The 23,608-nt window shown below is 35.8% G+C and overlaps 1 protein-coding gene across 1 annotated transcript in view; it reads left to right on the top strand.

Annotated features, from left to right (window-relative positions):
• The first annotated feature begins 2,005 nt into the window (after positions 1–2,005).
• The window catches only part of ipo11 (importin 11), a 205,409-nt gene continuing 183,806 nt past the window's right edge, over positions 2,006–23,608 (top strand). The window contains exons 1-3 of the mRNA XM_058783964.1: positions 2,006–2,141; positions 7,111–7,257; positions 22,208–22,308. Of these exons, the coding sequence (XP_058639947.1) occupies positions 7,120–7,257; positions 22,208–22,308 (239 nt within the window). The 5' untranslated portion in view covers positions 2,006–2,141; positions 7,111–7,119. The remainder of the gene's footprint in view (positions 2,142–7,110; positions 7,258–22,207; positions 22,309–23,608) is intronic.

Genomic DNA, 23,608 nt, shown 5'->3' on the forward strand with positions numbered 1-23,608 from the left:
TTTTGTTTATGTATGTGAAATTTTGCTAATAAAATAAAAAGGTTAACAATAAATTCTAGATCCTTATTGCTTTTATTTTCATAATACAAGATAACATCCTTTAAAGTAAAGCAATGATTAATATTCATTAAATTAAATATAAAATCTGCCAAATCAATCCAAAACTTGTTTACGACATTACAGTCAAAAAATAAGTGAGTCAGCATCTCTTTCTCATCATTACAAAAACAGCATATATCATCAATATCAGAGAATCTTGATATTAAAGATTTAGAAGGGTAAATAGTATGTAGAATTTTGAAATGTATTTCTTTTATTTTATTATTAATATTTAAAAAGGAATTAACCAAGCTCTTCTCCAGTCAATATTATCAATTTTAGAGTTCCAAAAAAACTTCCCTCTAGGAGATATTTTATTTTGTTTTTGGAAAATATTACAAATATGTTTGTTATTGCATTTTTTCTCAGTTAGTTCAACACCTTCTAAAATGAATTTTGAGTTTGTCACAGATAAAGAATTATAACAAATATGACTTTTGACAAGTTGACGAAGTGTTACAGAAATAGCTTTAATAACTGAATTAAATTCCCTAAACTGTACGGGAAAACTGTAAGTTGACATGAATTGTTCGTAAGTTAAAAGATTCCCAGAATTGTCAAACATTTTTATAAGATGATTAATGTCTCTGTTGAACCAATTTGTTAAAAATAAAGATTTATTTGAAGCAGTTATATTTCCATTATTCCAAATGAAAGAGGTGTGAGGAGAGAAATTGTGACAGTAACAAATTTTCCAAGCGAGAAGAGCTTGCTGATGAAATTTGGATAATTTAAGGGGGATTTTAGAAATATTATAATCACATGTTAACAGAAATTTCAAGCCACCAATTTGATTAAAGAGACTATGGTTCCAAAGAGAATTAGGGGTGATCAAACATCTCTTAAACCAGTTAATCTTATTTACGTCCTCAAAATAAAGCATCTCCAGACCTCCTTCAGCCTTCTTATTAGTGAGAACCTTTTTTTTTTTTTTAAGTCTTTGGGATTTATTTTTCCAAATAAAAGAGAACAACAAATTATTAATATCCTTGCAGTTAGAATCTTTAACATGCAGTGATAAAGCAGGATAAACAAACCGAGATAAACCTTCAGCTTTGGATAATAAGGCACGACCATAAATGGAAAGATCATGTTGTAACCAGCAATTTAACACTGCTTTTGTCTTCTTTAATCTAGAGGAAAAATTTAGGTTTTGCCTTTCAAGAACATTTTTTTGTAACAAAAATTCCTAAGTATCTGACAGAGGATTCTACTGGAATGTTCATTATATATTTATCATTTAAAGTGTGTAAAGGGAGGATTTCACATTTAGATAAATTTAGTTAAGCCAGAAGCCCTTGAAAAATTATTGATGAAGGAAATAGCATTGGGAATAAAAGATACGTTCTTTAAAAATAAAGCAGAGTCATCTGTCAATTGGGATATCTGAAGTACATTATCAAAAATGTTAAGACCTTGGATTTCATCATTATTGACAATACCGATTGATAATAATTCAACTACTAACAAAAATCAATTGGGCAACCTTGACGCACTCCGCGATTAATATTGAATCTTTTAGTGGTGGAGGTATTAAGAATCACAGAGCTACTAATATCAGTGTAAAACATCTTAACAATATTAAGAAAATTATTCCCAAAGCCAAAAAGTGCCATAGTTTTAAACAAGAATTCGTGTTCAACTGTATCGAACGCCTTAAAAAAAATGTCTTCTACATTCTCAGCATAGTCCAAAAGGTCAAGCACTAGCCTAATATTATTAGTAATGTGACGACCTTTTAGAAACCCCGTTTGATATTCACTGGTTATGTTATTTAACCCTTTCCGTAATCTGTTAGCAAATACCGAAGCAATTAGTATATAATCAATTGTTACAAGGGAGATCGGCCTTCAATTTTCTAAAACAAAACAAAACAAAACAAAAAACCTCAAATCTTTGAATGAATGTTTGGATATGTGATTACGTCATTTTAGTGCGACAGTAGGCACTGTGGATGGCGCCATCCTCACAACGTGCGCGCTGTGTTTAGAGCCGACTGCGAACTGTTTTGATCTCACCCGGCGTTGACATATCTGCGGAAGGTACGTCAACAAGAACTGCAGCTTTAGAGAATGTTTTGGTGCCTCAAAACTCCTCCCGCTGAAGTAATTTGTGATGTTAAATACTTCACTTTGCTCCGTAGGCCAACATGCGTGACAGTAGAGTATCTTTAGCCACCCAGCTACACACTAGATCAGGGATACTCAAATCTGGCTCGCGAGATCCATTTTCCTGCAGAGTTTAGCTCTAACCCTAATCAAACACACCTGAGCATGCTAATAAGTGTCTTCAGGATCATTAGAAAATCACACGTAGGTGAGTTTGATCAGGGTTGGAGCTAAACTCTGCAGGAAAGTGGATCTCGCGAGCCAGATTTGAGGATCACTGCACTAGATGCTTCTCTGCTTTTGTTCGAGTTTGGATATTTCACTGGGATGAATTCACATTCCGAAAGACTGATCAAATTCGCTTCATTGAGATGTTATTTTTAGCGGATGACAGCTGACAGATTTGCCAGTATGATGATAAGAATGATTGACATGTTTCCATATACGTTAATCTTATGCCGTAATTATGATACCGTAACGAGTTACACACTTTTGCCATCCTCTGTTTCACAGATCATGTATAATGTGTACGGTTCAAGGGTTTCATACAAAAGCAGGCCGAGAAGAACCTCTGAGACGTTCATAATTATGCTGCTGCTGCAGTTATGAATGCGTAATAATACAGATACATTCACATGCACGTGGACATGTATTATTCCAGATCTGTCCACTAGTGCTCTTGTGTTGACCTACTCTTGAAGGTTGATGGTACTTGATTATAATGCACAGTATGTTTCGATTTTGAGGCTGATTATAGATCAACGAAAACATAAATGTCTATTTTCAGCCCGTTTGTAATCTGTCAGTCATTTAAATCTGACATGGCTTCAGTGATGTGACTCTGCGCTATCTTCAGATGTTGGGATGTGTTTTAAGAGCACACACAGGGAATGTATTGATTGTTTGTGTTCATTGTCAGCGTTTTCCCTGAAAGGACTTGCAGATTGATATATCAGCCAGGTTGGTTAATCGTTTGATTAGCATTGGCTGATATGAATGCCTGTTTGGTCACTGAACAGTAGTGATAGTTTCTCTTATTTGAGTTTCAAAATCTACCAATAGCGTTGTCAAAGCATAATAAGCAGCATTCAACCTTTTTTTAATGAATTATAGCATAATCTGTTAAAGTATATTTAATATGAAAAATTTGTGAATCCTGTTTACACTAGCATTCAAAAGTTTGAGGCTGGTATATTATTTTTAATGGTTTTCCAAAAATGCTTCTTATAGACTGCATTTATTTGATCAAAAACACAATAAAAACACTTATGATGTGACTTTTTAATGTAATTTGTTCTTGTGATGGCAAAACTGAATTTTTAGGAGCCATTATTCCAGTCTTAGTGTTCTATCATTCTTCAGAAATAATTCTGATATGCTGATTTGCTGCTCAAGAAACATTTCTTATTATTATCGATTACTATGAATATTGAAACCAGTTGTGCTGCTTAAATGGTTACTCCACCTCAAAATTAAAATTTTGTCATTAATTACTCACCCTCATGTCGTTTGTGTACAAAAAGTATTCTCGTAGCTTTGTAAAATTACGGTTGAACCCCTGATGTCACATGGATTATTTGTGACCCTCGACCACAAAACCAGTCTTAAGTGTCAATTTTTCGAAATTGAGATTTCTACATCATCATACAGCTGAATACATAAGCTTTCCATTGATGTATGGTTTGTTATGATTGGACAACATTTGGCCGAGATGCAACTATTTGAAAATCTGGACTCTGAGGGTGCACAAAAAATCTAAATATTGAGAAAATCACCTTTAAAGTTGTCTAAATGAAGTTCTTAGCAATGCATATTACTGATCAAAAATTAAGTTTTGATATATTTACGGTAGGAAATTCACTAAATATCTTCATGGAACATGATCTTTACTTTATATCCTAATGATTTTTGGCATAAAATAAAAATGGATCATTTTGATCCAGCGACTTAAGACTGGTTTTGTGGTCCAGGGTCACATTTTACCGATCTCCTTGCTAAGTTCCTGGACGTTAATCATGTTAATTCCATTGCTGTCTATGGGAGGGTCAGACAGCTCTCAGAATGCATCAAAAATATCTTAATTTGTGTTCCGAAGATGAACGGAGGTCTTACGGGTTTGGAATGACATGACAAAATTAATGACAAAGGTTTCATTTTGAGGTGGAGTAACCCTTTAATATTTTTTTGGTGGAAACTAAGGATTTTTTGATGAAAAGATGATTTTATTTTTGATGAAAATAACAACATTTATTTGAATTAGAAATGCTGTCACCTTTGATCAATTTACTTTGCTTGCTTTTATCCTTGCTAAATCAAACAGTTCATAAAAAAACTTTACTCAACCCAAACTTTTGAACAGTCAATTGTCAAGTTCTGTTATATTGTTATGTAGTGTTACATGAAAACCTGCAAGTAATAGGAGATTTGAAAATAGTGATTTCCAAACCTGAAGAAAAAAAAGTTGGGCTACATTTTTTTATTAAAAGTTTAGTTTTTATTAATTAAAGACAACTGATGGAATCCCTTTATCCATTAAGCATGTTTTATTAGATTGTGCTGGTTTTAACTCGTTGAGAATTGTTTTTATTCAGTTAACTCTTTTGAAGAGATTTTTAACCAATTAACTAATTGAGTTAAGCCAATTACAGTTTTGGAGTTTTTAGCAAAAATAAATTATAAAAACACAATATAATTCAGCCATAATTTTACTCACCATGAAAATAGCCACAGAAGCTGGAATGGCGTTAAACAAACAAACAAACATGCAAACTTGACAACTGATGTGGGTTGATGTAGTGTTATTTGTAATACATTAGGTCTGACAATTACATAAATTGGAAAGCAGTATGTATTGTACATATAAATTATAAATAAAATTATAATCGTGATTCATGTGTCTTGCAATGCATTTTATGTATCAGTGTAGAAACACACTTTTGTCCCCCAGAATCGTGTGCTTATGACATATGCCAGCAGGGGCTGACTAGCTGAGCCTTGACTTCATGTCAGATTTGTCTTTTGTGGCTTTGTAATGTTTGACATATATAGGCTACTAGTCACAGCTTAAATGTCATGTTTTAAAGGCCAGTGAAATATATGTTGCAATACCTCAAATCCACATGACATTCTGCTCAAACACCTGAACCTAAAGCAAGATCCTTTGACCTTTTTTTTATTTTTTTTTTTTGAAGTAAACAATCGTTTTCTGTGCTCTTCCCAGATCTGAACCTACATTCTATATTAATTTGCATGTTACCTAACATTTGGTGTGTACATGGAGGTGCCCAGGTTAATAACTTATCCGTTTACACAAAGACTGTTTATTTTTATTTTTATACCTTTTATTTGAATTCAGATGATATGTGTGCACCAAAGATGGAGTGCTTGAGTCTTTACGCACAAGATTGCCTGGAACCAAAGAGTATAGAAGACCTATACTCTTTGCTGGAACTAACAAATCGCAGCTGCCCCCTACTGCTTGAAACACCTTTGTACATGCTTGCAGAGTAGTTGCGTATATCGCTCTAATAAGTATTAGTTTGTACTTCAAGCATTGCTTATAACGGTGTATTTTTTTCTGCAGCACACAAGGCAAGAGCTTTTGAGCTCATAATTGGAAATGCACAGCATCTGTGCTTTATTTACCAGTGATTAAAAAAATGGGACTCGTTTCTATCACAGCATGGATGCCATTTAACCGGCTACTTTCTGTTTGTCCATGAGATGGGAAACCTCTAAAGCCATCTGCTGTACTAGTCCTGTTTTTGGCATCATTCAGGACAGGTCGCTGAAAAAACATTTGTCAGTTTATGTTTTGCACAAATAGGGGGCAGAGTTGCACAGCAAAGATTTCCAGCTTGATGTTATTTTCCTGGGTGAAATAAACAAGTCTGGGTTTATGATGCAGATTTTAGTTGAATTTTCTTCAGGATTTTTGGAACAGTTGACAGAACTGTCTTTTACCCATCAGGCCAGCACACCGTTGTCTTTACATGCTGCTTTTTATGCCTTTCAAACATAAAAATTTGATTTTTTTTATTCATTGTGGTTGTGATTTCTAATTTCTAATAACTTATTTAGAATATAATTTAGAATAGAATATTATCTAGCTGCCAAGGTTTTGTAAAAAAAAAAAAATAAATAAAATAAAAAAAAGGCAAGAAAGACTTTTGATAGTTTAAGCATTGGATAAATCAGTAATGTTTTGCAATGTTTGCCATCTTTTTCCAAGAAACCTGTGTATGAAATTAATTAACCTGTCAAGGAGTTACAGTTCATCTTACATGTTACTTTTTTTTAATTAAATAATTTAATAATAATAATAATAATAAGCACCAAATAATGAGCACCAAATAAGCATTTTAGAATGATTTATTAAGGATAATGTGGTACTAATAATGTATGTGTGTGTGTGATATTTATTTATTTATTTATTTAAAAACCCAGGAAATTGCAGGAACATGTTACATTTTAAATATAATAAAATTGAAATAAGTTACTTTAATTTGTAATAATATTTTACAATATAACTATTTCTGATTAAATAAATGCAGCCTTGGTGAGCATAAGTGACTTCTTTCAAAAACATTAGGAAATCTGACTGACCCCAAATATTTCAATGGTAGATTGAATATAATGTTAAAAAGGTATATTATATTCTGTGGTATTGTAATATGCTGGTATAAATAAAACTCGTTGTTAAATAGATCCCCTTATTGACCTTGAGTTTCAAATGTATGTGTTACTGAGTAAGTACGGGGTGTGTAGTTAATGTGTGGTAGCTAACGAACTCCAGAATTATTCTAAATGTTTCATAAAAGCAAAGGACTCTGGTGGGTAGGAATGATTCCAGTCTATTGAGATAGTAAATGAGCCGTATCGTGTGCTCTGTTTGTGTCTGCAGCTTTACCTAATGGACATCCAGAGCGCCAGCTCAGTGGTGCTGCAGGCTTTGACCCAGGCCACCAGTCAGGACACAGCTGTGCTAAAGCCTGCAGAGGAGCAGCTTCGCCAATGGGAGACCCAGCCTGGCTTCTACTCAGTGCTGCTGGTGAGAATCTGCTACATACGGCCTCAATATGAGCAGTTTAGTGGTGCAATAGAACAAAGTAAAAGTGGGTAATAATATTTTATGTGGCTTTTACTCTTTTATTTCTGTAATACATGTCAGCTGAGGCTCGTGGCATGTCAAAAATATCTTAATACAAGTAATTTTATATCAAGCAAGGCAACTTTGTACATTAATATAGAATTCAGGCAAAATTCTGTAACAGGTTTTTGTATATTGAAAATGGCCTATCTAGTCAGATGTTTGTTCTGTTTAATTCAGGTGTTACATAATATGAAGCTGTTTTTGTACTGATGCCAGACTTTTGTTGATGTGTGTCCACAAAATTTTAATTTTATTTTTAAGTCACTAAATTGTTTATGATTTTGGTCATATTGCTCTCCCCTAGAGCTAGACACCACAAGAGCCTGCATAACAATTACAACAATTATTTTCCCCTCAGAGAGATTAAATAATCATCTAGGCTTGAGTACAAACAACCACAGCACAAAAGTCTGATCCATTTCATCCATCTTCTGTTTCTAACCTGCTGCACATTTCCACTGAGGGTAGAGCAATAATGTGGTCATTTCTGTTGTGCAGTAACTTTTAAACGTAAATGCAAACACACTCACACACACACACTCACACACAATTATTAAAGTGCGACTAATACCAAAAAACAGAACATTACAGAATTAAAAACCATTAATACTTACTGGTGTTTGTTTTCTTGCCAAAATGATGTCTTTTTCTGAAGTATGATGTCATTAGTGAATTAGATGTTGTTGCTTTTATATATTAAAAAATTAAAATATTGATATGATAATATAATATAGTAAAATAGTAAAAGTCATATACACCTAGGATGCTTTGAGGATGAGTAAAACACAGGCTAATTTAAATTTTTGGGTGAACTGACCCTTTAAGACCATCGTTCATCTTCGGAACACAAATTAAGATATTTTTGATGAAATCATTGAATAAAGCCATCATTTTTGTTTTCTTTGCACACAAAAAGTGTTCTCGTAGCTTCATAAAATTACAGATGAGCCACTGATGTCACACTATTTTATCAGTGTCCTTGGCCTTGAACGTGGTAGTTACGTTGCTGTCTTTGCAGGGTCAGAAAGCTCTTGGATTTCATCAAAAATATCTTAATTTGTGTTCTGAAGATGAACAAAGGTCTTACGGGTTTGGAACGACATGATAGTGAATAATTAATGAGAGAAATCTAATTTTTGGGTGAACTATCCCCTTAATAAATGAACAGTTTTTAGTTTTAAAAGGAAAAATGTATCAGTGTGGTTTACTGTTTTTAAAAAAAATAGTTTTTTTATATTTTTTTCCTAAATATGTTAATGATGGGCACATGAAAATGTGCCACATAGTAGAAATGACCCTTGTGGTTTCTTGGCCGCTGGGCCGTGACATTGAGGGAGATTTTGTTGGAGGCTGATCCACCTGAGCTGTGGGCTGACATCCTCACCAGATGGCCATTAGCTGTCATGACTCATTTTGCAATTCATGCCATGCCACTGTTTTATTTATGAGCACTTTTCTTACAAAATAAAATAAGAAATTAAGCTTTTTAAACCAATGAAGTAGGCAGCAGTTCTTAAGGGATGTCATGTGCTGCCAGTGATGACGAACCAAACAACACTGGTCTAAGTGGTCCAGGAGGGCATTGATTTTGCATACTGAATTCAAATCATTTTCATAATAATATGCAATTTATTTTTTCGTCCTCTGCACTGGCACATGAGCTAATTTATTTGAAATGTGAAATTAATATTTTAAACTTCATACTGGTTGCAGATGAATTAGTAATGACCTTTGAGCCGCACAGAGGTTAAATGCTTCTGAACGCAGAGCGTATAATTCGTTACATGTCTTGGCTTATCTCCTCACAAACACCCTGACTTCTTGTTTTTTGTCTTTAGAAGTGAACTTTTCCAGTTTTTTTGTAAATCTGGCCACCTTTCAGATGCTGAACAAAGGCAGATGGGGAGGACATTTAGACCACTTTGCTGTGTTTACAGTGGAGACTGTGTTGTCCCGGGGCATGATATTTTTTGGTTTAAGCTTGAGTTTTCATTGGCAGGAGGAGCAGAAGGTTCATTGAAGAACTTGGGTCAGTACCAGTAAATCAAATTCCACCACTGATGCTGTTAAATAAAAAAAATATAAGTAGGTAAATATAACACATTATTCATGATTAAAACGAAAGTAGTGACATTTGTTGTTCACAATAAGATCTGTAACATGCATTTAAAAATAGATGAAGTGCAGTGAAGTTTCACTGCATGCCAACTTTAAATAAAAACATATAGACAGCTCTCATTGCCGAAGTGAGTCACTGCTCTGTACTACAAATTCTCCCCTTCCTCAATGCCTGATCAAAAATCTAGCATGTGATATCTGTGCTAAGCTACTTAGTTAAGCTTTTGGAACACAAAGAAAGGGAAATATATAATATTTCAGTAATATTATATGATATAAAATTTAAACATCATTAATAGGGTGATTTAAGAATAAAGTATTTTCTCTAATCTGGCACAAAATAAATTACCCATAAAAAAAAAAAGTTCCAAAGGGAATAGAAATTTTCTTTTCTTTTTTAGTAAAATGATGCTCAAAGGAATGTAAGGAGACGATATGGAAATTTGGGTCAACCAGAACAAAATAAATTTTGTTTATAGGCTAGGAACTTTATAGGGTTTAAAAGATTGACCCCAAAATTGTAATAATTCATCAAACATTGATCATTAGGCCTTCTCAGAGATTTTTAAATTAAGGGTGCAGTTACAAATCTGTGGGTGCAAACTGAGAGTACGGATTAAGAAGTAGTGGGCACAGTTTATCGGACTTAAAAAAACAAACAAAAAAACAACAACTCCTATACGGCCTTAGGGCAGTTCTGTGTTTTTGACGTCCCTATTCAGAAAAAATAAAATAATTCTTCAGGATTTGCGGAAATGCCAGTTTCTGCTCTCGTGGTTGTGTATGACTAAATCTTCTCTTGCTCTTTCAGAGAATGAGGTGTCTGTGGACCCTCAGGCCTGGCCAGTACATCCCTTCTTGTCCCCTGAGGGGGCTCAGCAGCGCCTGTGTTGTCATACAGCACTGGCTATGGTGGTGTAGATGTCCTCTCAAATCCTTTAAGCCTTCAAACTTGGCACAGACTCCTTCATTATTGAGGTTTAGCATGAAATAGGATTGCAAAGGAACTGAGCACAATCCTATGTATCAGCAGACTTTTTTCCTTCAATGATTTCTGCAGGCGTCGACTTTGACTGCAGCGCTATAAGAATGTCTGTCACGTCCCATCAGCCTCTCTTATCTGTTTGTATTTGAGCCAACCTGCTGTCACTCGGTCTGTCACCCAAAGAAATCAGCCTGATTTGTATTGACTCTCATTTAGCTTATTTGTCTACCCAAATGGTGCTTTCGCTGACCTTGAGGTGAATTAGGCGGATACGGCGAGTCGATTTTTTTTTAGTCATGTTTACTTGTCAGCTGTCTATTGATATGATATTCAACTGTCACATTTTGAAAGCAATAAGTGTCTGTTTGCGTCAGAGCCGGGTAATGCGCCCTCTCTGCTGTTGTTTTTGCATGCAACAAAGATTTGTCCCTCATGGTTATCCTCGGTAATTTATTACCCTTTGCTCATCGTCTTGTGTAGAAAATGGGTCTCTGTATGGACTCTTATTTGGCAGAGTGGAATGAGCCCTGGTCTCTGAGCAGCCGAGTTTGGGGGTTTGGTGTCCCTGCGTCAGAGCCTGGCGGCGATGCTCCCTCTTGAACGCAGCTGCTACTACATATTTATCAATGAGCATTAGCTTTCCTTGGCCTGCTCCTCGCTCCCCACGCTCTTATTCCCGACATGGCATGCTGGATTAAACCTCGAAACTCACTCCACTGTGGAATAGCCTTTAATTATTCAGTGTTAGACCTTAGCCTCGCTAACCTAACTTGCCTCACCTCGCCTCAGGAAATGCTTAAATCCTCTTTTTTTTTTTTTTTTTTTTTTTTTTTTTGTACATTGTTGCGTATTTTTTAATGTGACTTCTGTAAGTGGTGTCAAATGGAAGTGCAAAAAATTACTTTTATTTAAAAATAAATTAAATAAAACTAATAAAAAAAAAAACATCAGGCACTCCCCCTCATCTGCCAATAGTTGAGAGGCCAGGGCAGTGGCGAAACATATATTCATATATTGACAAATAATCATAAGTTCATATATAATCCTATAGAGCTCTGGAGGTTGACGTCATGCAATCTAAACTCCACCATTTTGGCAGGCCATCAGGAGAGCGCTAGAGCGGCTGTAGCATTGGTATTGACAGTGGTCGAACAATAATTTAAAGGCAGCGTCTATTTGCACTAAGTGTAAATAGCGATAGAGGCTATTTACACTGTGTAAATAGCAATTAGATGCGATTTACACTGTGCAAATAGCATATTTTCTTAGCGATGGATGCTATTTACACTATGTGCGTGAATATCACAACACTGCGGAGACCTGAGGAAAAGCGGGTTTTAAAGTCCAGAACCTAACCTGGAATAACCTAACAAATCAGTCGGGGCTAAAGCGGTTCCATAAAGTAATTTGTGAATGTTTATTTTTAAGCAGCCCTTAATGTCGATCATGGATCAAATCGATCCACCAAGTCATATATCTCTGTTGTTTAATGCATTTGAGACGTTGTGTTTTCCTCAGTGCATAACTGACATGAAAGACCCAGCCACGTTTCATCTTCAATGCCCTTGCTGATGGAAGGAGGTTTTCACTCAAAATCTCACGATACATGGCCCCATTCATTCTTTCGTTTACACGGATCAGTCGTCCTGGTCCCTTTGCAGAAAAACAGCCCCAAAGCATGATGTTTCCACCCCCATGCTTCACAGTAGGTATGGTGTTCTTTGGATGCAACTCAGCATTCTTTCTCCTCCAAACACGACAAGTTGAGTTTTTACCAAAAAGTTCTATTTTGGTTTCATCTGATTCTCCCAATCCTCTTCTGGATCATCCAAATGCTCTCTAGCAAACTTCAGACGGGCCCGGACATGTACTGGCTTAAGCAGGGGGACACGTCTGGCACTGCAGGATTTGAGTCCCTGGCGGCGCAGTGTGTTACTGATGGTAGCCTTTGTTACTTTGGTCCCAGCTCTCTGCAGGTCATTCACTAGGTCCCCGTGTGGTTCTGGGATTTTGCTCACAGTTCTTGTGATCATTTTGACCCCACGGGGTGAGATCTTGCGTGGAGCCCCAGATCGAGGGAGATTATCAGTGGTCTTGTATGTCTTCCATTTTCTAATAATTGCTCCCACAGTTGATTTCTTCACACCAAGCTGCTTACCTATTGCAGATTCAGTCTTCCCAGCCTGGTGCAGGTCTACAATTTTGTTCCTGGTGTCCTTTGACAGCTCTTTGGTCTTGGCCATAGTGGAGTTTGGAGTTGGACTGTTTGAGGTTGTGGACAGGTGTCTTTTATACTGATAATGAGTTCAAACAGATTCCATTAATACAGGTAACGAGTGGAGGACAGAGGAGCCTCTTAAAGAAGAAGTTACAGGTCTGTGAGAGCCAGAAATCTTGCTTGTTTGTAGGTGACCAAATACTTATTTTACCGAGGAATTTACCAATTAATTCTTTAAAAATCCTACAATGTGATTTTCTGGATTTTTTTTTTCTCATTTTGTCTCTCATAGTTGAGGTATACCTATGATGAAAATTACAGGCCTCTCTCATCTTTTTAAGTGGGAGAACTTGCACAATTGGTGGCTGACTAAATACTTTTTTGCCCCACTGTGTGTGTGTGTATATATATATATTTTTTTTTTCTATAGGATTGAGGTCTGGAGACTGGCTAGGCCACTCCATGACCTTAATGTGCTGCTTCTTGAGCCACTCTTTTGTTGCCTTGGCGGTATGTTTCGGGTCACTGTCATGCTGGAAGACCCATCCACGACCCATCTTCAGTGTTCTGGCTGAGGGAAGGAGGTTCTCATCTGATATTTTATGGTACATGGCCCCGTCCATTTGCCCCTCAATGTGGTAAAGTCACCCTATACCCTTAGCAGAAAAACAGCCCCAAAGCATGATGTTTCCACCTCCGTGCTTGACTGTAGGGATGGTGTTCTTGGGGTGATAGCCAGCATTTCTCTTCCTCCAAACTCGACGAGTTGAATTGATGCCAAAGAGCTCAATTTTGGTCTCATCTGACCACAGCACATTCTCCCAAGCCTTCTCTGAATCATTTAGATGTTCATTGGCAAACTTCAGACAGGCCTGTACATGTGACTTCTTGAGCAGAGGGACTTTGCGGGCACTGCAGGATTTCAATCCATTGCGGCGTAGTGTGTTACTAATGGTTTGCTTGGTGACTGTGATCCCAACTGCCTTGAGATCATTAACAAGCTGCTCCCGTGTAGTTCGGGGCTGATCCCTCACCTTTCTCATGATCATCCTTACTCCATGAGACAAGATCTTGCACAGAGCTCCAGACCAAGGCCGATTGATGGTTGTTTTGTATTTCTTCCATTTCCGAATAATTGCACCAACAGTTGTCTCCTTCTCACCAAGCTTCTTGCTGATGGTCTTGTAGCTCATTCCAGCCTTGTGCAGGTCTACAATCTTGTCCCTGATGTCCTTTGACAGCTCTTTGGTCTTGTCCATGGTAGTGGAGAGGTTGGAATGGAAGATTCTATGGACAGGAATCTTTTATACACAACGAGCTGAAATTAAGAGTATCTTCTTAAAGTGACAGGACTAATCTGTGTTCCACATGTGCACATAACCAATCTGTGGGAGCCAAAATTCCTGCTGGTTGGTAGGGGATCAAATACTTATTTGACTTACTAAAATGTAAATCTTTTTTTAACATTTGTTTTGCTGCTTTTTTCTGGATTTTTTGTTTGATATTCTGTCTCTATCAGTTAAAATAAACCTACCATAAAAATGATAAGCCCTTCTTTTCAAATAATTATTGGTTACACAGGGGATCAAATAATTATTGGTTACACTTTATTTCAATAGTCCACTTTAGACATTCTACTAATTCTCATTAATTTGCAACTACGTGTATACTAACTCTCAGTAGGGTAGGTTTAGGGTTAGTAGAATAAGTTGACATATACTTGCAAAGTTTCTCATAGTCAGTATGTTGTATGTTGTGGACCCATCAAAATAAAGTGTTCGAAGATATTAACCAGACAGTCTACTAATGACTGCTAGTTGACATGTAGTTGCAAAGTTACTTGCTGTTAGTAGAATGTCTAAAGTGGACTATCGAAATAAAGTGTTACCTAATTATTTTCCCCACTGTATATATACAGGTGCATCTCAATAAATTAGAATGTCGTGACTCATGGAAAAGTAATTCAACTCAAATTGTGAAACTTGTGTATTAAATAAATTCATTGCACACAGACTGAAGTAGGTTAAGTCTTTGGTTCTTTTAATTGTGATGATTTTGGCTCACATTTAACAACAATCTCAATATATATATATATATATATATATATATATATATATATATATATATATATATATATATATATATATATATATATATATATATATATGGACGTCATGTATAGGTATGTGTATGCAGGGCGTAACCACCATAGACATTGAGGGGACAAGTACCCCCAATAATTAGAAATTGCCAAATGTCCCCCAATATTTGAAATTCTTGTACTGATCTGCTGTCCTCCATTACGCAGCGCTCTTGTTAAGATGACAGAAAAGCTTTAAAAGTAACATTTGCAATCTGCTCTGCCTCAGCGCGCTAACAGCGCTCGTCAAAATAATTGAACTGGCCAATCAAATCAAAGTAGGCGGGGTTTAGTGTTCACAGATGCTGAGGTAAGATGGAAGCTGTAAATCATTTAATGTTTAGTCAACTGTTTTACGATAGAAATGTTAAATGACCGACAGTTATATTCAGTGAAGCAAACTGCTCGACTTTTTTTTCTCAAATACGCCCATTTTAAGAGAGAGAGAGGAAATGTGCGTGTGTTAATTATCTGCATCTGTTTGTCTGTCCTTGCAAACGATGAAACTGAATTTAGTCCTACTTCAAAAACACGTCGTTGCTGAGAAATATAATGTAGCGATTCAGTATGGAAACTATTTTATTACAATAAAAGTCGCGGGGTAGTGTTTACAAGTTTCTGTGTGCGAGTGACGTTAACGTAATAATCAGAGGCGCGGGAAGTGCAGCACCCCCTTTTTTTTTTCTGTGGGCAACTGTTTAACTGTTGGGAATATAAAAAAAAAATAAAAAATCGGAGTGTCTATTTAAGTGCAAATAGCCCGGTTGTTGGCAGAGACTATTTGCACTAACTCCACTCACAAAAGTATTACTGAGATAGTCAAATTTGCAAAAGACGATAATCAGTCGTATGTTGCAGTGGCACAGATGGTAAAACGCTTGTCATACTTCTTTTGACACGATCGACCGGGGTTCGAATCTGTCTTTTGGTGAACTTTTTTCTCCCTTTTCAAATATCAAATCACATCAGAAAAACATTTATTTTTTAATAAAAATGAAGGAAATAATCAAAAAGTTGTAAATGAAGTATCGGGTAGGTGTAGGGAGGGCTTTTGTCCTAATCCATTTAATAATTTGAAATAAAATTAAAAGATTACACTCAATAAGTTATTGCATACTGTTTTATAATGTATTACAATGCTGAGGTGCAGATAATTGCGACTATTTGCAATAAGTAAATAGCAGAATATCCTGCTATTTTAACATAGAATAAATATAATCTAAAGCTATTTTGCACTGTGTAAATAGCATATCACTAAAAATAATGCTATTTTCACTTAATGTAAATTGCCTCTTTCGCAACCCCCAATTATATATATATATATATATATATATATATATATATATATATACACACAAAATTGTTCCCCAATGTTCAAGACATGATTACGGCCTTGTGTGTATGTATATGTATGCATAAATTTAGAGCTGCAGCGATTCGTCGACGTCATCGATTACGTCGATTAGCATAGGATGCGTCGATGCATGGCACTTTTTGGCCACGCCCATTGCGCGAGGCTGCAGTTATCCCTACTTAAGGCTGTTTTTCTACCATGTTTAACACAAAACAAGACTCTAGAGCAGAAGGTAAAGGCTAGTATGGCAACATCACTTCATAGAGTTGCATTCATAGAGCATTTTATTATTATACGACCGTCAGAACCGCATATAAATATAGCCAAACTGACGCCTTTACATGTCAAGATCCAACTGCATTCTCGCATTCAAAGCTGTGCTGAATGAACGGAACAGCACTGGAAATCGAGTTGCCTATATAATGATGACTGGTTTAATTCACCCACAGAGACGGAGAAATGATTCGCGTTCATCTGAAGATCCACAGGAGCTGCAGTCAGTGCCGTGGCGCGATCGCGCGAGCTCTGAGACGCGCGCACCAAACGCGCTCTCTGCACTCGCTAACAAAGCATTTAAAGTCATTGTTAGTTGTTTAACTGTGATGGATTGGACAAGCCTCGACTGGGCTCATTAACAAGCTGCTCCCGTGTAGTTCGGGCTGATCCTCACCTTTCTCATGATCATCCTTACTCCATGAGACAAGATCTTGCACAGAGCTCCAGACCAAGGCCGATTGATGGTTGTTTTGTATTTCTTCCATTTCGAATAATTGCACCAACAGTTGTCTCCTTCTCACCAAGCTTCTTGCTGATGGTCTTGTAGCCCATTCCAGCCTTGTGCAGGTCTACAATCTTGTCCCTGATGTCCTTTGACAGCTCTTTGGTCTTGTCCATGGTAGTGGAGAGGTTGGAATGGAAGATTCTATGGACAGGAATCTTTTATACACAACGAGCTGAAATTAAGAGTATCTTCTTAAAGTGACAGGACTAATCTGTGTTCCACATGTGCACATAACCAATCTGTGGGAGCCAAAATTTCTGCTGGTTGGTAGGGGATCAAATACTTATTTGACTTACTAAAATGTAAATCTTTTTTAACATTTGTTTTGCTGCTTTTTTCTGGATTTTTTGTTTGATATTCTGTCTCTATCAGTTAAAATAAACCTACCATAAAAATGATAAACCCTTCTTTTCAAATAATTATTGGTTACACAGGGGATCAAATAATTATTGGTTACACTTTATTTCAATAGTCCACTTTAGACATTCTACTAATTCTCATTAATTTGCAACTACGTGTATACTAACTCTCAGTAGGGTAGGTTTAGGGTTAGTAGAATAAGTTGACATATACTTGCAAAGTTTCTCATAGTCAGTATGTTGTATGTTGTGGACCCATCAAAATAAAGTGTTCGAAGATATTAACCAGACAGTCTACTAATGACTGCTAGTTGACATGTAGTTGCAAAGTTACTTGCTGTTAGTAGAATGTCTAAAGTGGACTATCGAAATAAAGTGTTACCTAATTATTTTCCCCACTGTATATATACAGGTGCATCTCAATAAATTAGAATGTCGTGACTCATGGAAAAGTAATTCAACTCAAATTGTGAAACTTGTGTATTAAATAAATTCATTGCACACAGACTGAAGTAGGTTAAGTCTTTGGTTCTTTTAATTGTGATGATTTTGGCTCACATTTAACAACAATCTCAATATATATATATATATATATATATATATATATATATATATATATATATATATATATATATATATATATATATATATATATATATATATATATATATATATATGGACGTCATGTATAGGTATGTGTATGCAGGGCCGTAACCACCATAGACATTGAGGGGGACAAGTACCCCCCCAATAATTAGAAATTGCCAAATGTCCCCCCCAATATTTGAAATTCTTGTACTGATCTGCTGTCCTCCATTACGCAGCGCTCTTGTTAAGATGACAGAAAAGCTTTAAAAGTAACATTTGCAATCTGCTCTGCCTCAGCGCGCTAACAGCGCTCGTCAAAATAATTGAACTGGCCAATCAAATCAAAGTAGGCGGGGTTTAGTGTTCACAGATGCTGAGGTAAGATGGAAGCTGTAAATCATTTAATGTTTAGTCAACTGTTTTACGATAGAAATGTTAAATGACCGACAGTTATATTCAGTGAAGCAAACTGCTCGACTTTTTTTTCTCAAATACGCCCATTTTAAGAGAGAGAGAGGAAATGTGCGTGTGTTAATTATCTGCATCTGTTTGTCTGTCCTTGCAAACGATGAAACTGAATTTAGTCCTACTTCAAAAACACGTCGTTGCTGAGAAATATAATGTAGCGATTCAGTATGGAAACTATTTTATTACAATAAAAGTCGCGGGGTAGTGTTTACAAGTTTCTGTGTGCGAGTGACGTTAACGTAATAATCAGAGGCGCGGGAAGTGCAGCACCCCCTTTTTTTTTTCTGTGGGCAACTGTTTAACTGTTGGGAATATAAAAAAAATAAAAATCAGTGTCTATTTAAGTGCAAATAGCCCGGTTGTTGGCAGAGACTATTTGCACTAACTCCACTCACAAAAGTATTACTGAGATAGTCAAATTTGCAAAAGACGATAATCAGTCGTATGTTGCAGTGGCACAGATGGTAAAACGCTTGTCATACTTCTTTTGACACGATCGACCGGGGTTCGAATCTGTCTTTTGGTGAACTTTTTTCTCCCTTTTCAAATATCAAATCACATCAGAAAAACATTTATTTTTAATAAAAATGAAGGAAATAATCAAAAGTTGTAAATGAAGTATCGGGTAGGTGTAGGAGGGCTTTTGTCCTAATCCATTTAATAATTTGAAATAAAATTAAAAGATTACACTCAATAAGTTATTGCATACTGTTTTATAATGTATTACAATGCTGAGGTGCAGATAATTGCCACTATTTGCAATAAGTAAATGGCAGAATATCCTGCTATTTTAACATAGAATAAATATAATCTAAAGCTATTTTGCACTGTGTAAATAGCATATCACTAAAAAATAATGCTATTTTCACTTAATGTAAATTGCCTCTTTCGCAACCCCCAATTATTTATATATATATATATATATATATATATATATATATATATATATACACACAAAATTGTTCCCCCAATGTTCAAGACATGATTACGGCCTTGTGTGTATGTATATGTATGCATAAATTTAGAGCTGCAGCGATTCGTCGACGTCATCGATTCGTCGATTAGCATAGGATGCGTCGATGCATGGCACTTTTGGCCACGCCCATTGCGCGAGGCTGCAGTTATCCCTACTTAAGGCTGTTTTTCTACCATGTTTAACACAAAACAAGACTCTAGAGCAGAAGGTAAAGGCTAGTATGGCAACATCACTTCATAGAGTTGCATTCATAGAGCATTTTATTATTATACGACCGTCAGAACCGCATATAAATATAGCCAAACTGACGCCTTTACATGTCAAGATCCAACTGCATTCTCGCATTCAAAGCTGTGCTGAATGAACGGAACAGCACTGGAAATCGAGTTGCCTATATAATGATGACTGGTTTAATTCACCCACAGAGACGGAGAAATGATTCGCGTTCATCTGAAGATCCACAGGAGCTGCAGTCAGTGCCGTGGGCGCGATCGCGCGAGCTCTGAGACGCGCGCACCAAACGCGCTCTCTGCACTCGCTAACAAAGCATTTAAAGTCATTGTTAGTTGTTTAACTGTGATGGATTGGACAAGCCTCGACTGGGCTCATTTATTTAAAAACGGGCAACTGTGATAAAACATCCTGGTGTTATGACGCCATTTTTGATTCTGTCGCTCTAGTGTCCTGAATATATAGCTGTGACTCCAGCTGTTCATTCATACAGAGATGTATTCAAGCAGATGTTTTAATCTGCTGAATAAATAAAACTTTTTAAGTCTTTCACCTGTAAGCAACTGCTGTCAGTCCCAAACAGTAACTGTGAATGCAGCCATAAAGTGCATTTCTATTGTTTGTATTGTATCACTGCCCTGTTATTCTTTCTTTCTTTCTTTCTTGCTTCCTTGCTTTCCTTTCCTTTTCTTTCTTTAAATTAATACAAAATAAAAATTAGTTATTTTTATTTTTTATTTATTATTTTCTTTTTCATTTGTATTTTTTTTATTAGTTATTTATTGTTTTTATTATTTCTTTCTTTTCCCCTTTTTTGTTATTTTTTCTTTATTTGTTATTTTCTTTTTTTTCTTTATTTATTTTTTGTAAAGTATTAATTGAGAAAATGTTTGAATAAAATATTAAAAGATATAGCAGAAGTTACTGTTATTATTTAATGATAGTTTAACTAAAGAATTAATGAACTGATAAGAAAATAATAAATTGATTAATTGAAAAATAATCGACAGATTAGTCAACTAATCGGAAAAATAATCGAGAGATTAGTCGACAATAAAAATAATCGTTAGCTGCAGCCCTACATAATCCATAAATTATTGTTGAATTACGTATATGTATTTAATTTAAGTTAATCAAAGGTGACCGTAAGGTAGGGATGCACGATATATCGTTTCAGCATCGATATCGCGATATGCACATCCGCGATAGTCACATCGCAGGATGTGCGATTTTTAGTATACTGACTGTTATATTTATACTGATCGTTTTCGCGACAGCTATCGCATCACGCCACCCCGCGACGCACTGTCTTCACTGGACGCGAAAAAGCGACCGTTGCAAATCCTTTGAACTTTGTGTCAGTACGTCATAAAAAGAATGAGGGATTCACTCGCAAGGATTTGCCGTGTCGCGCCGCATCCAGTGTAGACGGCATCACTGATTATAATGGGTTCTATTGTATTTTGTCAGCGCCCTTTGTAGACACGGTGAGAGTCACTCAGATATATGTGAACACTGATTTCCATTCAGTTCCGTGTCTATTTGTGCCTGAAATGACACATACGCCGAAACTGTCAAAATGCATGTCTCTGCAAGTATCCTTGTAAACACAGTTGCTTATGGCTTAGGTGAAGGTAAAAAATTGATAAAGAAAATGGATAGTATGCTCACAGCAGTTTAATGTTCCTAAGGCTTTCAGTGTCATGAATGTTAATCAAACAGCAAAACACAGAGAAAAATCACTTTTGTAGCTTTAACAGATTTATTAGATTTAATTTATACAGTGTTATTTTACATTTGATTATTCAACCAGTATACCTGAATACTGTTAGACTTACTGGAAAAAATATAAAGCACTGTTTATTTATTTTATATCTTTGTTCTATTATATTTATCTATGTTTGTAATTTGTTCATTTTTCTATGCTGATTTACTCATCTACAATATTTTTTTTCCATATAGAGCTTTTCAAGTCATCTGGAGGTTTTTTTGTTGTTTTTTTCATATCGCAATATATATCGCAGAAATACAAAATATCGCAATGTGAGTTTTTTCCAATATCGTGCAGCCCTACCGTAAGGACATTAATATTGTTGTTGCAAAATGTTTCTATTTCAAATAAATGCTGTGTTTTAACTTTCTATTCAGCAAAGAATTTCCATTAAAAGAATTTCCCCAAAAATATTAAGCTGCGCAACTATTTTCAGCGCTGATGATAAATATTTCTTGAGCACCAAAGTAACGTATCGTTGGAGACATCTTGACATCAAGTGCTACTTGCTGATTAACATATTGAGAAGAATGATTTCTGAAGGTTCATGCGACACTGAAGACTGAAATAATGACTCCTGTAAATTGCCATCATAGTAATAAATTGCATTTTAAAGTACATTAAAATATAAAAGTTATTTTAAAATGTAAAAATATTTCACAATAATGCTGTTCTTTTTCTTTTCTTTTAATTTAAAATATATTACCGACCCCAAACTTGTTGCAATCCGTATGGTGGCTTATAGGCCTACTATTTATAAGATAAAGTATGACAATTCAACTTTTCACTTCACTCCAAAGTTTGATTGTTTTTTGGTTTATAGGTTCATATCTCACTCTTTCTCTTTGGTCTTGTTCAGAGCATCTTCAATAATCACTTGCTGGACGTCAATGTGAGATGGCTAGCTGTCCTTTATTTCAAGAATGGTATTGATCGCTACTGGAGAAGAGTTGCACCCCAGTAAGTACATCTGATTCTTCATCGCCATTTCTAGACTTTTCTATCAAGGTTGTTTCTTTAACTGAGAGATGAACATGATGTTCGTTTCAGAAATGTCTTCATCGCCCACATAGAACCATTATCGCATTTATGTCAAAGCAGACCAGGCAAATCTCAATCTAACGACTAATAACAGCCCATTAAGAAAATCATGGTCTAATGTAAAATTACCTTGAGTTTTTTTTAATAGTCATATTTATTTAGCATAACAGAATTTTGTCTTTGTATCCTAATTGTAAATGCAGAACACTGCACGAATGCGGTGGGATTTACAATTTCTACCACTGTTATTTGCTTTATTCAAACCTCTAATTGTTTCATAAATTTGAAGTGACATTTAGTCAAGCTGGCATTTCATTGTTGAATATGAAACTAAAACAGGTATTCATTTTAGTGAAATCCTCTAAATTACAAAGTATTTAAAGATGTTATAAGCATTTTTGCTTCACTCGCAGCACCAGATGGAATTGCAAAAACAAAGAATTTTCAAAAAGGTTTCTCAAACATTCCAAACTGAACAATCTCATAACTTAAGCTCTTGTCAGAGGACTGAGTTCAAGTTTTATGACTGGCTAACATCTGTGGGCAGCGTGTGGTTTCTTCTTTTTGGTATGTTAACAGAGCCTTAGGCAATGTGATGTAGAAAGTGTTGTTTCTTAGGACATCTATTTCAGTGTTTCATGTCAGGTCGAATGTTATGTATGTTCTGGTTCTTCAAAAATAATGCTTACGGCATATACAAAGTTACATTTGTATGGTATTAATGTGCTGTGTATGAAGTAGAGCTCTGTATTGCCAACTCTCACATCTCACACATCACAATACAGTAATCTTTTTATGTGTACTATACACAACTACATAACGATTGATGCATCACAATCATAATTAAATCACAACTGAAAAGTGGGAGATATTGCTTTCAGTCTCTCATGCCATTAGCTCCATTAATTGAATTGTTGGAAATTATATGCATGAGCACATAAAAAAAAACCCCATCAATACAAGGACCTGAAGTGTCGATGCAATATTGTGAGAAATGGAGTTACAATATAATATTGTATCAGACAGAACAGTCCCGGTATCAAGGGTCCAGTGTAGCTAACTGCAGCTCTTAAAAAACCTCTTTGTCTGGTTGTTCTGTCGTTTTGTCCTCAGAGGTGACAGACCAGCCGATTTAGAGAGACTCTTACTTTAGTGCTTCTGTCACCTATGTGGCCTCCAGTGAACGTCTAATTAATTTGAAGCTGTTGCCCTGCTGTAA

The sequence above is a fragment of the Onychostoma macrolepis genome, chromosome 08 (genome assembly GCF_012432095.1).
Source record: "Onychostoma macrolepis isolate SWU-2019 chromosome 08, ASM1243209v1, whole genome shotgun sequence".
Taxonomy (NCBI): Eukaryota; Metazoa; Chordata; class Actinopteri; order Cypriniformes; family Cyprinidae; genus Onychostoma; species Onychostoma macrolepis.